The following is a 15,181-nucleotide window of genomic DNA, read 5'->3' as shown; positions in this document are numbered from 1 at the left end:
ATCCATTCATATACACATAAGCTCCCATACATGCAAATATACATACATATAAACAGGGAGCGGGGGGCTGGAAGTCCTCCCCTCTCTTTTTTTTTTCTAAAGGAAGGAACAGAGAGGGGGACCATGTGAGGATATTCCCTCAAAGGCCCAGTCCTCTGTTCTTAATGCTACCTCGCTAATGCGGGAAATGGCGAATAGTATGAAAAAAAATAAAAAATAAACATATACACACACAGACATATACACATGTACATATTCATACTTGCTTGCCTTCATCCATTCCCGGCACTGCCCCGCACCACAGGAAACAGCATCACTACCCCCTGCTTCAGCGAAGTAGTGCCAGGAAAACCAACAAAAAGGCCACATTCATTCACACTCAGTCTCTAGCTGTCTAGCTGGGGATAAAGGAAGTAGATTACTACTAATGTAATTCTTGTATGTTGTAAAATGCTGCTATGAAGGATAGGAGTGGAAAATAGAAATTCCCCTTTCCTAAAAGAGCCAAATGAGGAATTTCTCTAAGGTTCAAATTGTTCCTAATGCTACTTCACTAGTATGGCAAATGGCAAGTACAAAAAAGTTTCATAGTTACCCAGGACCTATTTCTGCAGCTAGACAGCACAAGCTGAAAATACAGCAGGCTCTCAGAGGTTAAATGTCAAGTGATTTTGTGCAATTCCTACCACTCAATTATTTTTTGCTGGTACAGAAATACAATAAAGGTCAACATACATACAAAGCAGAGATGCAGTAAAGATACATTCCCACAAAAATGCATAAGAAAGCTTGTTAGGGCGCAAAGGATAAAAAAATATCAAATTTCTATATCATCTTTTTTTCATTTTTTATTAATATAATACAAAAGATATTTTCTTTAGTACAACCAATAACATACAAAAATATTCACTCCTATAACAATATAAATCTGTTTCCCTTTTTAGAAAGTTAAAATACAAGGAGGGGAGGGTTTCTAGCCCCTCACTCCCATCCCCTTTAGTCGCCTTCTACGACACGTGAGGAATGCGTGGGAAGTATTCTTTCTCCCCTATCCCCAGGGATATATTGTGTACATGGGTATATATGTATATGTCTGTGTGTGTATATATATGTATACGTTGAGATGTATAGGTATGTATATGTGCTGTGTGTGGACGTGTATGTACGTACATGTGTATGTGGGTGGGTTGGGCCATTCTACCTCGCTAATGCGGGAGACAGCGACAAAGCAAAATAAATATGAATAAATAAAATAAACAATATACAGAAGTTATACAAAATTATATACTTTAGAAATTACTTGGTAATTATAATTCAATATCCTTTTGTTTTTTAATTAGTCAGCAACATGCTCAACTTCAAATTTTGGCAACATCAAACTTATGAATGTGTGTGAAAAGTGTGTTCCTTTTAAGGGACGAGTTGAGATATTCAGACACCATCACATGAGAAGCAGCAAGACATACATTTATAAAGGTATAAATAGAAGAGCCTTTATCTTTGTGCCTCAACATTAGCGTGTGTAGATTTGTTATCATTATAAATGGAAATGATGTTATACTTAACTCCCTTGCTTCAATATCAATATTCAGCACATATGTAATAATGGCATCAGATTGCATTTACAACTGATTATGGATAAGCATTAGGCAAGCACTTTCCTTTACAAGACTTTTCACATGTGCTCAAGTGGTCCTCATCATATTTTCAATGACTTCATAATTACACAATATAGACAAACTTTCACAATGAAGATAACATTCATTCTAAAGCATTTCCTTCAACCTAAAATTTCAACATTGACAACTGACTAATTCTACACATTCTCAGCCTTTTTTTTCATTCTCTGTAATTTTTTTTTCATACATATTCGCCATTTCCCATGTTAGCGAGGTAGCATTAAGAACAGAGAACTGAGCCTTGGAGGGAATATCCTCACTTGACCCCCTTCTCTGTTCCTTCTTTTGGAAAATGAAAACGAGAGGGGGAGGGTTTCCAGCCACCCACTCCCTCCCCTTTTAGTCGCCTTCTACGACACACAGAGAATACATGGGAAGGATTCTTTTATACATATTCGCCATTTCCTGCGTTAGTGAGGTAGTGTTAAGAACAGAGGACTGAGCCTTAGAGAGAATATCCTCACTGCCCCCTCCTCTGCTCCTCCCTTTAGGAAAAAAAAGCAAAGCAGGTTGAAAGAAGGCTCTTAATATCCACCTGAACTACATCAGCATGACCCAAAATATGGAAAAATACCCACACAAAAAAATAAACTCAGCAGGTCTTACCATTACAACTGAATACTACGTTAACAATCAACTTTAAGAAGGAGAAATAGGTAAAAATATCAGATGGGAGCATCAGGTAGTATTAGGTTGGAACATTAGGCAGGAACTTATTGTAAAAGTGGGAGGTATGAACATTAGATAAGAGCCTCTCGAAACACAATGCTAGAGTTGTCTTCTGCCAGCTGCCTCATAAGGGTGAGGCACTAAAGGATAAGAAGTGGCACTGGAGTTCACCACATACAAAGGCTCTTTTACCATGGCCATCTCCTTGGAGTTCTTGAAAGGAATGGATGTCATAAATACTGAGACGCAGAACAATCAGCAATGAAAAAAAGTCCTAAAACTAACAAAAATGGTTAAAATATGGTGCCAGCCCATCCTGTACCTCTCATGTATGATGACTACCTAGAATATGCATATCTATGCAAGAGAGCATGATGATGGATAGGCAGCAAAGGTGTCCTCTGTATGCTTGGTCACAGCTTACAAATTAGTTTCCAGACCTTCAAAATCCATTTTTGGACCTCACAGCTACACAATCACTTATCCTTCACCAATGGTCAGGTTTCAGGAACTTTGCGGCAATATTGTCCATGAATACACAGAGCAGTAACTGGTTTAACAGTTATACTTTAACATAAGTTTAATTCCCTGGGGATAGGGGAGAAAGAATACTTCCCACGAATTCCCTGCGTGTCGTAGAAGGCGACTAAAAGGGAAGGGAGCGGGAGGCTGGAAATCCTCCCCTCTTTTTTTTTTTTTTTTTTTTCCAAAAGAAGGAACAGAGAAGAGGGCCAGGTGAGGATATTCCCTCAAAGACCCAGTCCTCTGTTCTTAACGCTACCTCGCTATCGCGGGAAATGGCGAATAGTATGAAAGAAAAGAAAGAAAAGTTTAATTCAAAGAGTATCTCTGGAAATGAACATGACTTTGATTAGCCAAAGGCTAAGGCTTGTTATGATCAGTCTTGCATAATCACACTTACATAACTGGATATTTGCACTGAGGGTATGCTTTTGTCAAAGTTCACTCTCTCTGTATCACATGAACAATGCCTAATCAAAAGTAGTAAATAATGAAGAACAATACATATCAAGGCACACCATATCACAAGCTTATGAGAGTTCTCACCAAGTGAACATTTCAAGAGAGCATATCATAACTATCACAAAAGATGCTGTGCTCACAAGTCATCCATTTTTCTGGTCACCAGCAATCAGAAGGTGGGTAAATTGCATATGTTAATATGGTTCTCTTTATCAATATGGATGTGGTGTACTTACAATGTATGTTAAATAAGAACCTCTGATATGTTGTCTTTAGAACTGACAAATATGAGTCACTTTAAGGGGTATCTTATCCATATGGTGTGCAGTCCAGATGCATTCAAGAAAATGGCTAAGTGCCTCTTGCATCTTCAGCTCATTAAATCAGCATAAATGTAAAATGGAGTAGGGGAGAAAGAATTCTGCTTCTGTAATCCCTGCGTGGAGTAGACAGCGATTAAAGGAGGTGGAAGCATGGGCTAGAAACTCCCCCTACCACTTCTTGTATTATAATTTTTAAGAGATAACAGAGGAATGAGCCAAGTAGGGATTCTCATCCTCCTCAAACAATCAGGCTGTGGTGTCTAAATATATGTGGATGTAACCAAGATGAGAAGAAAGGAGAGATAAGTAGTATATTTGAGGAAAGAAACCTACTTATTCAGCTCCAAGAGAAACAAAGCTCAAGGCTAAAGGGAATGAAGTTTGGAAATAACCTATGAGTAAAGTCAAGGGTCACTGTGAGGACAAGAGCTAAGGAAGAAGTAGCACTACTCCTGAAGCAGGAGTTGTGGGAGCGTGTAAAAGACTACAAAGGCATATATTCTTAACATATGTGGTTAAAAATGAAAGTGGTTGGCAAGAGCTGGGCGATTATTACTGATTAAGCACCAAGCTATGAAAAGAAATATCATTAGAGGCAAGTACTTTGGAGGAGCTAAGTGACTGTGTCAGCAGTTTTAATATAAGAGACCAAGTATTAGTGATGGGTGATTGAATCTGAAAATGAGTAAAGTGGCAGTTGAGGGTATAATTAGGGACATGGGGTATTCAGTTACCATAAATGGAAATGGTGAACAGCTTTTGAAGCTGAGTGCTGAAAAAGAACTGGTGATTGTGAATATCTAGTTTAAAACAAGAGAAATATAGATATATATGCATGTGATAGGAGAGATGGTCAGCAGGCATTACTGTATTACATAATTAATGATAGGTGTAAAAGAGAGACTCCTGGACATAAATGTACTGAAAGGGGCAGCTGGTGGAATCACTATCTTGTGTACAGATTTGTAGAGTTTTGGGAAAAGAGAAAACAATGTCAGTCAGAAGAAAATGGTGAGAATAAGTGAGCTTGGAAAGGAGACTTGTGTGAAGAAATACCCATAGAGATTCACTGTAGAATGACAAAAGGTGAGAGTAAATGAAGTAAGGGGAGAGGGTGAGTGGAAGGTATTTAGGGAAGTAGCACTGGTGTGTGCAAGAGATGCATGATGCATGCATTAGGTGGGAGGTAGGTAGATTAGAAAGGGTAGTGAGTGGTGGTATGAAGAAATGTAGTTGTTAGTGAAAAAGAAAAGAAAGAGTACAAATGACTGGGGGATGTATAAAGAAAAAAAAAAAAAAAGTGCAAGGGTTGAAAGAGGGCATAAGGGAGTTGGGGTGAAGAGGGTCAGTAAACTTAAGGAAATAACTTGTTTTGGAAGTAGGTTAATAATGTGCAAAAAACAAGCAAACAAACAGGAACATTAGCATGGAAGCAAAAGGGAAGTTGTAACAGGTGGTGATGCAGTGAGGAGGAGATGGAGTATTATGTAGGACTGCTGAAAGCATTTGATGATGGCAGAAGTAGGGTGTCTGGGTTAGGGTGGTGTGTGAAGAGAGAATCATGGAGAGTGGTTTGGTGAAGAGAGGTGATGAAAGCCTTATGAAAGATGAAACGTGGGAAGGTGCTGGAGTGGAGGGAAGTTGGGGTGAAGAGGATCAGTAAACTTAAGGAAATAACTTGTTTTGGAAGGAGGTTAACAATTTGCAAAAAAAAGAGAACAAACAGGAACATCAGCATGGAGAGCAAAAGGGAAATTGTAACAGGTAGTGATGCAGTGAGGAGATGGAGTATTATGTAAGACTGCTGAATGTGTTTGATGATGGCAAATGTAGGATGTTTGGGTTAGGGTAGTGTGTGAAGTGAGAGAATTATGGAGAGTGGTTTGGTGAAGAGAGTTGGTGAAAGCATTATGGAAGATGAAATGTGGGAAGGTGCTGGAAGGGATGGAAGTGCAGTTGAATTTAACAAGAAATTGTGTTGTTAATTGGTTGGTAAGGATTTTCAATGCATGCATGGATCATGGTGATGAGCCTGAGATTGGCAGAATTCATGTATAGTACCATCGTACAAAGGTAAAGTGGATAAAAGTGAGTGCTCAAACTATAGAGATATAAGTTTGTTGAGTGTACCTGGTAAGTTGTATGGGAAGCTAATGAATGAGAGAGTGAATGTATGTACGGAGCATCAGAATAGAGAGAAGCGGTGTGCTTTCAGGAGTGGAAGAGGATGTGTGGATCAGGTATTTGCTTTAAAAACTGTGACAAATATTTACAAAAACAAAAATTTGTATGTGGCATTTATGGATCTGGAGAAAGCATATGATAGGGTTGACAAAAAATGTCTTTTGGAAGGCCTTAAGAATATACAGTGTGGAGGGAAAGCTGCTGGAAGCAGAGAGAAGCTTTTATCAAGAGTGTAAGGAATGTGTACAAGTTGGAAGAAAGGCAAGTAAATGTTTCCCAAAGAAGGTTGGTCTGCAGCAGGGGTGTGTAATGTCACCATGGTGGTTTAATCTGTTTATGTACTGGGTGGTAAGGGAGGTAAAGAGGCAAGACTTGGAGACAGGGAAGGGTATGCAATCTGTAAGGGATGAGAGAGCCTGGAAAGTGAGTCAGCTGTTCGTTGCTGATGATACAGCACTGGTGAGAGATTGAAGTGAAAAACTGCAGGCGAAACTGTTTGTGACAGTTTGTGAAAAGAGGTAAATGAGTGTAAAAGGAATAAAAGCAAGGCTGCTAGGTTTAGCAGGGTTAATAGACAGGTTAGCTGGGATGTGAATTTGAATGGAGGAAGCTTGGGGGAAGTAAGGAGTTTTAGAAGCAGAGAGAAGTTTCTATCAATGATGCAAGGCATATGTACAAGAAGGAAAAGAGGCAAGGAAATGTCTACATATGAAAGATGGTCTGCAGCAGGGGTGTGTGATGTCACCACAGTAGTTTAATTTGTTTATGTATTGGGTGGTGAGGGTGGTAAATAGGCAAGTCTTGGAGACAGGGAAAGAGTATGCAGTCTGTATGGGATGAGAGAGCCTGGAAAGTAAGTTGGATGTTCTATGCTGATGATAGAGCACTGGAGGCAGATTAAAGAGAAAAACTACAGATGAAACTGTCTATGACAGTCTGTGAAAAGAGGAAGAAGACAGTAAATGACAGTGAATAAAAGCAAGGTTGTTAGGTTTAGCAGGGTTGATAGACAGGTTAGCTGAATTTGAATGGAGACAGCTTGGGAGAAGTGAGGAGTTTTAGAAGCAGAGAGAAGTCTCTCTCAAGAAGGAAGAAAGGCAAAAGGCAAGTAAATGTTTACAAATGAAATTTGGTCTGAGGCAAGGGTGTGTGATGTCACCATGGTTGTTTAATTCATTATGTAAGGGGTTGTAAGGGTGGTATATGGACGAGTCTTGAAGAGAGAAGCGAGTATGCAGTCTGCGAGGGATAAAAAAGCCTAGGAAGTGAGTCATTTGTTCTTTACAGATGATAGAGCACTGGTGGCATTCTAAAACAAGAAACTGCAGAGAAAACAGTTTATGATAGTTTGGAAGAGTGTGTGAAAGGAGGAAGTTGAGTGTAAATATCAATAGAGCAATTTGTTAGCTTTAGCTGGGTTGATGGACAGGTTAGTTGGGGTGTGAGTTTGAATGGAGAAAGCTCAGGGAAAGAGAGGAGTTTTAGATCATGGAAGCAGAAGTCAGTCACACGGTAGGTGAGCAGACGAAGCTTCAGGGAGTGCTGAAGAATGTGTGGAGAGAATTTTATCTGGGAGGGCAAGAATAGGTACGTTAAAAGGTATAGTAGTCCCAAAAATATCATATGGATGCAAGGCATGGTCTATAGACAAGGATGGGCAGAGGAGGGTAGATGTGTTGGAAATGAAATGTTTGAAAGATTTAAAGTGGGTGTGCAGAAATAGTTTGGAAATATGGAGAGAATGAGTGATGAAAAGTAGACAAAAAGGACATACGTATCAAACAGGAGGAAACAAAAAGAATAGGAGAGACCAAACTGGAGGTGGGGGGATGGCGTGAAAACAATTTTGAGCGATCAGGGCCTGCAAGGGATAGTGAACTGGAACAATGTGGTATACTGGGGTAAACATGCTGCTGTTGAAACCAGGGCATGTGAAGCATCTGGGGTAATCATGGAAAGGTTTGTAGGGCCTGGCTGTGGATAGGGAGCTGTGATTTCACTGCATTACACATGACAGCTAGAGAATTAATGTAAGTGGATGTGACCTTTCTTCATCTTTACCTGAAGCTACTTCACTAATGTGGGAAATGTCGATCGAGTAAGGAAAAAATAAAATTATTAATCCAACACCAACAATATGGCAAAATTCCTTAAATTCCTTTTAGTCAACCACAAACAAGTTATGCCCAAGACAGGTTTTTGCAAATATAGGGCCCCATTGGACTGAACCAGCATTCTGGTATAACACTACCCATCCTGATAATTCTAGATACAGAGGGCTCCTGCAAGAGAAACTGTAATTTTGCATTACATGCAAGAACAAATAATTACAGACAAGCATGCAACCAGGCCTGGACAAACTAAGCAACATTTGCATACTCTGAATGGTCTACGTAAACCAGTTTTTGGTGGTTCAATAGCTATCAAATTCAGAGCTACCACAAACATAAACTCTACATAAATCCTGGTTAAAAAAGGCACATAAGATAACATAAAACCCATATATGGTTTCTTTCATACATATTTTGAAACATACATATTGCTTTATCATTTGTGTTAAGTTTTAATGCAACTGTAAAAAATGCTGCCCAAATTTCAGTTATGACAAGCCTAACTAAATAACAAAGTAAAATTCAATAACAAACTGAAAAAGGACCATAAAATAATGATACTCAAATCTACATCTATCATTAAGAATAATAATTCTTTGGTTGAAGCTTCACAAAATATTCAAATACTATAAAGATTAACTAGAATAGCTGGTATTCAGATATTTCCCCTGGTTTGATCAAGTATGTAATGAAAGGGTAAGAGATATTGTGGAAATAAAAAGAGTGTGGTTGAGAGAGCAGAAGAGGGTGGGTTGAAATGGTTTGGGCATATAGAGAGAATAAGTGAGGAAAGATTGACAAAGAGGACATATGTGTCAGCAGTGAGGGGAACAAGGAGAAGCAGGAGACCAAACTGGAGGTGGAAGGATGGAGTGAAATAGATTTTGAGCAATTGGGGCCTGAACAAACAGGAGGGTGAGAGGCATGCAAGGAATAGAGTGAATTGGAACAATGAGGTATACTGGGGATGATGTGTTGTCAATGGACTGAACCATGGTATGTGAAACGTCTGGGGTAAACCATGGAAAGGTCTGTGGGGCCTGGATGTGGATAGAGCTCTAGTTTCGGTGCATTACACATGACAGCTAGAGACTGAATGTGAACGAATGTGGCCTTTGTGGTCTTTTCCTGGTGCTATCTTGCGTGCATGAGCGGGGGTTGTCATTTCATGTGTGGCGGGGTGGCAACGGGAATGAATAAAGGCAGAAAGTATGAATTATGAACATGTGTATATATGTATATGTCTGTGTATGTATATATATGTATACATTTAAATGTACAGGTATGTATATGTGCATGTGTGGACGTGTATGTATATACATGTGTATGTGGGTGGGTTAGGCCATTCTTTCGTCTGTTTCCTTGAGCTACCTCACTAACACTGGAGACAGCGACAAAGTATAATGAATAAATATGAGTGGATGGGCCATTCTTCATTTGTTTCCTGGCGCCATCCCGCTGAAGTGGGAAATTGCAATCAAGTATGATGAATAAATACATAAATCTAAAATTGGATGTGGAAAGGGAGTTGTGGTTTCGGTGCATTACACATGACAGCCAGAGACTGAGTGTGAACTAATGTGGCCTTTGTTGTCTTTTCCTAGCGCAACCTCGTGCACACACAGGGGGAGGGGGATGCCATTTCATGTGTGGCGGGGTGGCAGCAGGAATGGATGAAGGCAGCATGTATGAATATGTACATGTGTGTATATGTACATGTCTGTGTACGTACCAACATATATACATGTGTATGTGGGTGGGTTGGGCCATTCTTTCGTCTGTTTCCATGCGCTACCTCGCTAACACGGGAGATGGCAACAAAATATAATAAATATAAATAAATAAAATTTTGAAATGTACAGGTATGCATATGTGCACGTGTGGGCGTTTATGTATATACATGTGTATGTGGGTGGGTTGGGCCATTTTTTCATCTGTTTCCTTGCGCTACCTCGCTAACATGGGAGACAACGGCAAAGTATAATAAATAACAATAAAATTTAAAACTTAAATCTCTGCCTTCTGTTCTGAAAAATTCAAGAATTCTCTCTTCAGATATAAACCAAACTTGTTGGAACAAATAATTATGATGTTTTGAGGAAAATGTACAATTTCCTCTTCCCATTACATATTCTATTCATACCTGCTCACTATTTCCTGCATTAGCGAGGCAGTGCCAGAAACAGATGAAGAAAAGGCCTCTTTCACTCACATTCATTCTCTAGCTGTCATATGTAATGCGCTGAAAACTGCAGCCCCCTATCCACAACCAGGCCCTAAAGACCTTTCCTTGGTTCCCCCCAGTTGCTTCATATGCCAGGTTTAGTCCACTGACAGCAAACAGCCCTCAGTACATCACATTGCTCTGATTCACCCTATCCTGTGCAAATCTTTAACCCTTCTGCATACTCAGGCTTCAAGTACTCAAAGCCAAAAAGACATTTTATGCATCTAGAAACAAAAATGTGAAAAGATGATAGGTGTTACACTACTCTCCTAACTTAGCTAATGTAAGACATGCACTGAAAAACAGTGCTTTTAATGTTACTTTCCAATACAACACTATCAGTAAGCCTTAAGTTAAAAGTAGGCCAAATTATCAGAAAATTGAGAGTGTTTATGCCGTCAGATGTAAGGGAGGTAAAGATGTACAGTAAACCCTCAATCTAATGACTAATCAGGGTAAGGGGTGTCTGTTAAGGCCAAAAGTCCATTAAATCCAATGTAATCTTTGGGCCATTTTTTAATACAATATACAGTTCACAAGTTTCTTTTAAATCCTCAATCACTTGATGCCATTTTGAATTGTGAGGATTGCAAAATTATTTAACAAATAAAGTCACAATTCTCTGCACACAACCTGACTGCATGATAGCTTGAGGCGGACTGAGACCAAAACAGAGCGAGTATACCCCATGCTATCAAAAACAAGAGCGATATGAAATGTGGATGGTGTGATGTTTCACATTCTTAAGTATTTCATTTTTCAAATTACTATCAGTTAATGTATTACTATTTGCCAAGTCCATAAAATCAAGGGATTACTGTAGATAAATCAAGGGATTACTGTAGATATTGGTCAGACACATAAAACAGCAACTGAGAGATGCTACTGGTACAATCATTCAGTACACTGAGGCAACCATAATAAAGAGATCGCTAAACACTGGCAATAAACTATCACCCTTAGACCTTAACAACCCAGTCACAATATACTCCTCATCTGATTATGCTACACACAATAAATCTATCTTAATAGCTAACACTAAGAACTTTAATTTGTCCCTAGGTAACTTTAAAGCACATCCTATTATCAACCAAATCATTATAAAAGAATTATCATAGAAACAGTAACAAGAAAAAAGTAACTGAACACACATCTCTGTGCCCAGGCCAACCTCCCCCATACAGCCCTCCCTTAGCCACATGGTACCCCTACTCCCCCACTTTCCCTCTAACAGTCAGGCCAGTGTATATCTCGGCATGGTAATGACAATGCAGAGTCTGTGTTGGTCATGGGATTTAAAAACTTTATGAAATGTTTGCACCTGATGAGATGGACTGTCTTTTTGAAATATGTAGCACAGCATGGTTTGAAAAATAAATTTTAAATAAAATCATCTGAACCATCGAACTGTAAAGTCACCTTCACATACAGTTGTACATGAGGGGGTCCTGAGAAGTCAGTCAGTTGTTGTTTGCTGATGACATAGCAATGGTGACAGATTTGAGTGAGAACCTGCATAAGTTAGTGACTGAGTTTGAAAGTGTGTGAAAGGAGGAAGTAGAGAGTAACTGCAAAAAAAAAAAAGAAAGGTTATTAGTTTTAGTAGCATAGAGGGACAGGTTCATTGGGGTGTGAGTTTTATTGGAGAAACTTAGAGGAAATGAAGTGATTAGATATCTGGGAAACGGACATGGCAACAATGGAACCATGGAAGCAGGGGTGAATCACAGAGTGGGCGAGGGGGTGAGGGTTCTCTGAGCAATGAAGAAAGTGTACAAAGAGAGGGTGTTATCTAGGAGGGTGAAAATGGATATGCTGAAGGTTTAGTAGTCTTAACAAAGTTGTATGGATGCTAGGCATGAGTTATAAATGAGGATGTGTGGAAGAAGGTGGATGTATTGGTAATGAAATGTATGAGGACAAAAGTAGTTTGATCGAGTAAGAAACAATAGAGTAAGGTAGAAGTGTGCTACAAAAAGAGTGTGGTTGGGAAAGCTGAAGAGGGAGTGATGAAATGGTTTGGACATATGAAGAGAATAAGTAATGAGAGGTTTATATTCAGGTTATGTGAGTCAGAAGTGGAAGGGGACAAGGAGAAGTGAGAGACCAATTGGAGATGAAAGGATAGAGTAAAAAGATTCTGAGTGATGGGGATGAAGCATGCATAAGGGTGATAGATATGCACATGACAGAGTGAACTAGTACAACGTGGCATACAGGGGTTGACGTGATGTCAATGGACCAGGGTATGTACAGCAGCTGAAGGAAACTAAGGAGAAGTCTGAGAGGTTTGGTTGTGGATAGGGAGATGTGGTTCCAGTGTACTGCTTATGACAGCTAGAGAATGGATGCGAGTAAATATGGCCTTTTTTCATCTGTTTTTGGTACAACCTTGCTAATGTGGGAAACAGCACTCAAGCAAGAAAAATATAGTATATGCTTTTTTTGCTGAATGCTTCATATGACATGAAAAAATCTTACTTTTAATCTAAATTCTTTCTAAATTCTGACCTAAGCTCACCAAACCAATACTTACATCCTGATATTTTCATCTTTTTCATCCGAAATGTACTATAAATATACACCACAGATACTAAGACTGGAATCAAACCACCTGGCCATATCAGAAAAGCTTCTCATCTGATATGCTGACAATCATTATACCCTCAATATGATGAAACTTTAATAGCAAAAGATTTTTCTGGCTATAATAATATCCCTGGGGATGGGGAGAAAGAATACTTCCCACGTATTCCCTGCATGTCGGAGAAGGCGACTAAGCGAGAGACTGGAAATCCTCTCCTCTCGTTTTTTTTCTTAGTTTTCCAAAAGAAGGAACAGAGAAGGGGGCCAAGTGAGGATATCCCCTCAAAGGCCCAGTCCTCTGTTCTTAAAGCTACCTCGATAATGCGGGAAATGGTGAATAGTATGAAAAAAATAATATCAAGTGATACTGCATCAGTCCTCTTAGTAATACCTAAATAAGAAACAATAAATTAAGGATTCCCAACATTCAAACCCTCTAAAAAATAAAAAGCTTATGAAAAGTTGAGCACATGTTTCTGACTAATACACAAAAGAAAATTCTGGCAATTCTTAAACATAAAAAAAATTCATACACACTCAATGAGGACTAGAACATTAATAAATATACCCTCAAAGTAAACAATGGCTGGATTACAAAACTTTGGAATAACACCCACCAGTCTTTGAATTCTTAACCCATCATGTTATGTTTAAAATATGATATGCAAAATAAATACTTTTAATAAATATCCTTAAGCAATCTCTTTAAAAATTGACAGAAATGCCACAAGAATGCCAAATAAAAAAGAGGAAATTGGATATTATGATTCAATTCAGTTTAACCAGTAACTGAAAATTTCATTTTACATATCAATCCTAAATGAATTCACTTATGACCAAAAAAACCTTTGATTTTCCATAGACTTAAATACTTTTAAAACATTCAATTTCCTCACAGCTCTGTACTGTTAAATTCTGTGTTCAAGATCTGGCACCATATTCAAACACCTTAGGTTTCATAATATGTCATCCTGTTCTAAATCATCAAAACAGAAAACCTTCGCAAAAGCTTGTATATATGTCATTTACAGACAAAAAAACACTGGCAATCAAAACATCAGGATGTTACCCAGAAGTTCTTAAGTTGGTATGTCTGTGTGCTAGAGGTCTTACCTGTCACTTGGGCTTTTGTGGCTGCTGCTGCTCACTCTGATGGATCTTATCCAAGAATTTGCTGATGTTAATCTTCTTTGTTAACCTCTGTGCCTGCTTTCTCTTTACCTGAAAAAAGATGAAGATAAAAAGTGTCATGAGTCACACACTGATAACTATAAGCTCTGTAGTTAGTAAACTTCATGCCTGTTTCTTCTTTAACTGAAATATGATAAAGAAAAAACATGTTTTGTGTCACATCAATAAAATCTAAAAAAGTCAGTCATGATGGACTGAGAAGTTACCCATGATGTTTAAATTCTTGGCCAGGATGATGTGAGATGTTGGTTTTGATGGTCTAAGAAGCTCTACCAAAGTTTTTTATCAGGCTTCTCACTATGACATGTGACATCTCTGAAGAGCAGGAATGTCAGTCCCAGATCTGTACCTGAAATCACTCACGTGTAGTGCACCAAAACCACAGTTTCCTATCCACATCCAAGCCCCAAAGACCTTTCCATGGTTTATCCCAGATTTTTTTTACATGCCCTGACAGCATGTCGACCCCAGTATGCCACATCGTTCCAATTCACTTTATTCCTTGCACACCTTTCGCCGTCCCATATGTTCAGGCCCTGATCGCTCAAAATCTTTTTCACTCCATCCTTTCACCTCCAATGGGTCTCCTCTTCTACTTGTTCCCTACAACTCTGACACATACATCCTCTGTGTCAGTCTTTCCTCTCTCATTCTCTCCATATGTCCAAACCATTTCAACACACCATCTTCTGCTCTCTCAACCATACTCTTTTCATTGCCTCACATCTCTCTTACCCTTTCATTACTTACTCGATCAAACCACCTCACACCACGTTCTGTCCTCAAACATTTAATTTCCAACACATCCACCCTCCTCCGTATGACACTATCTACAGCCCATGCCTCACAACCATATAACATTGTTGGAACTACTATTCCTTCAAACATACCCATTTTTGCTCTTTGAGATTACGTTCTCTCCTTCCACACATTCTTCAATGCTCCCAGAACCTTCGCCCCCTACCCCACCCTGTGACTCACTACTGTTTCCATGGTTCCATCCACTGCTAAGTCCACTCCCAGATATTCAAAAGACTTCACTTCCAATTTTTGTCCAATCAAATTTACTTCCCAATTAACTTGTCCTTCAACCTTACTGAACCTAATAACCTAAACCTTATTCACATTTACTCTCAACTTTCTCCTTTCACAAACTTTTCCACTCAGTCACTAAGCTCTGCAGTTTCTCACCAGAATCAGCCACCAGCATTGTATCATCAGTGAACA

General features: G+C 39.0%; 1 protein-coding gene across 2 annotated transcripts in view; it reads right to left on the bottom strand.

Annotated features, from left to right (window-relative positions):
* Positions 1 to 15,181, bottom strand: part of LOC139765018 (uncharacterized) — a 160,766-nt gene that overhangs the window by 11,380 nt on the left and 134,205 nt on the right. The window contains exon 18 of one of the 2 annotated variants that reach the window (XM_071692092.1): positions 13,877 to 13,984. In XM_071692092.1, the coding sequence (XP_071548193.1) occupies positions 13,880 to 13,984 (105 nt within the window). In that variant the 3' untranslated portion in view covers positions 13,877 to 13,879. Of the gene's footprint in view, positions 1 to 830; positions 13,985 to 15,181 lie in introns of those variants that run through there. The other variant, XM_071692091.1, reaches the window with a different exon arrangement.

This window comes from Panulirus ornatus, chromosome 52 (assembly GCF_036320965.1).
Source record: "Panulirus ornatus isolate Po-2019 chromosome 52, ASM3632096v1, whole genome shotgun sequence".
NCBI classification, from domain to species: domain Eukaryota; kingdom Metazoa; phylum Arthropoda; class Malacostraca; order Decapoda; family Palinuridae; genus Panulirus; species Panulirus ornatus.
This window is presented reverse-complemented; position numbering and strand designations above follow the sequence as displayed.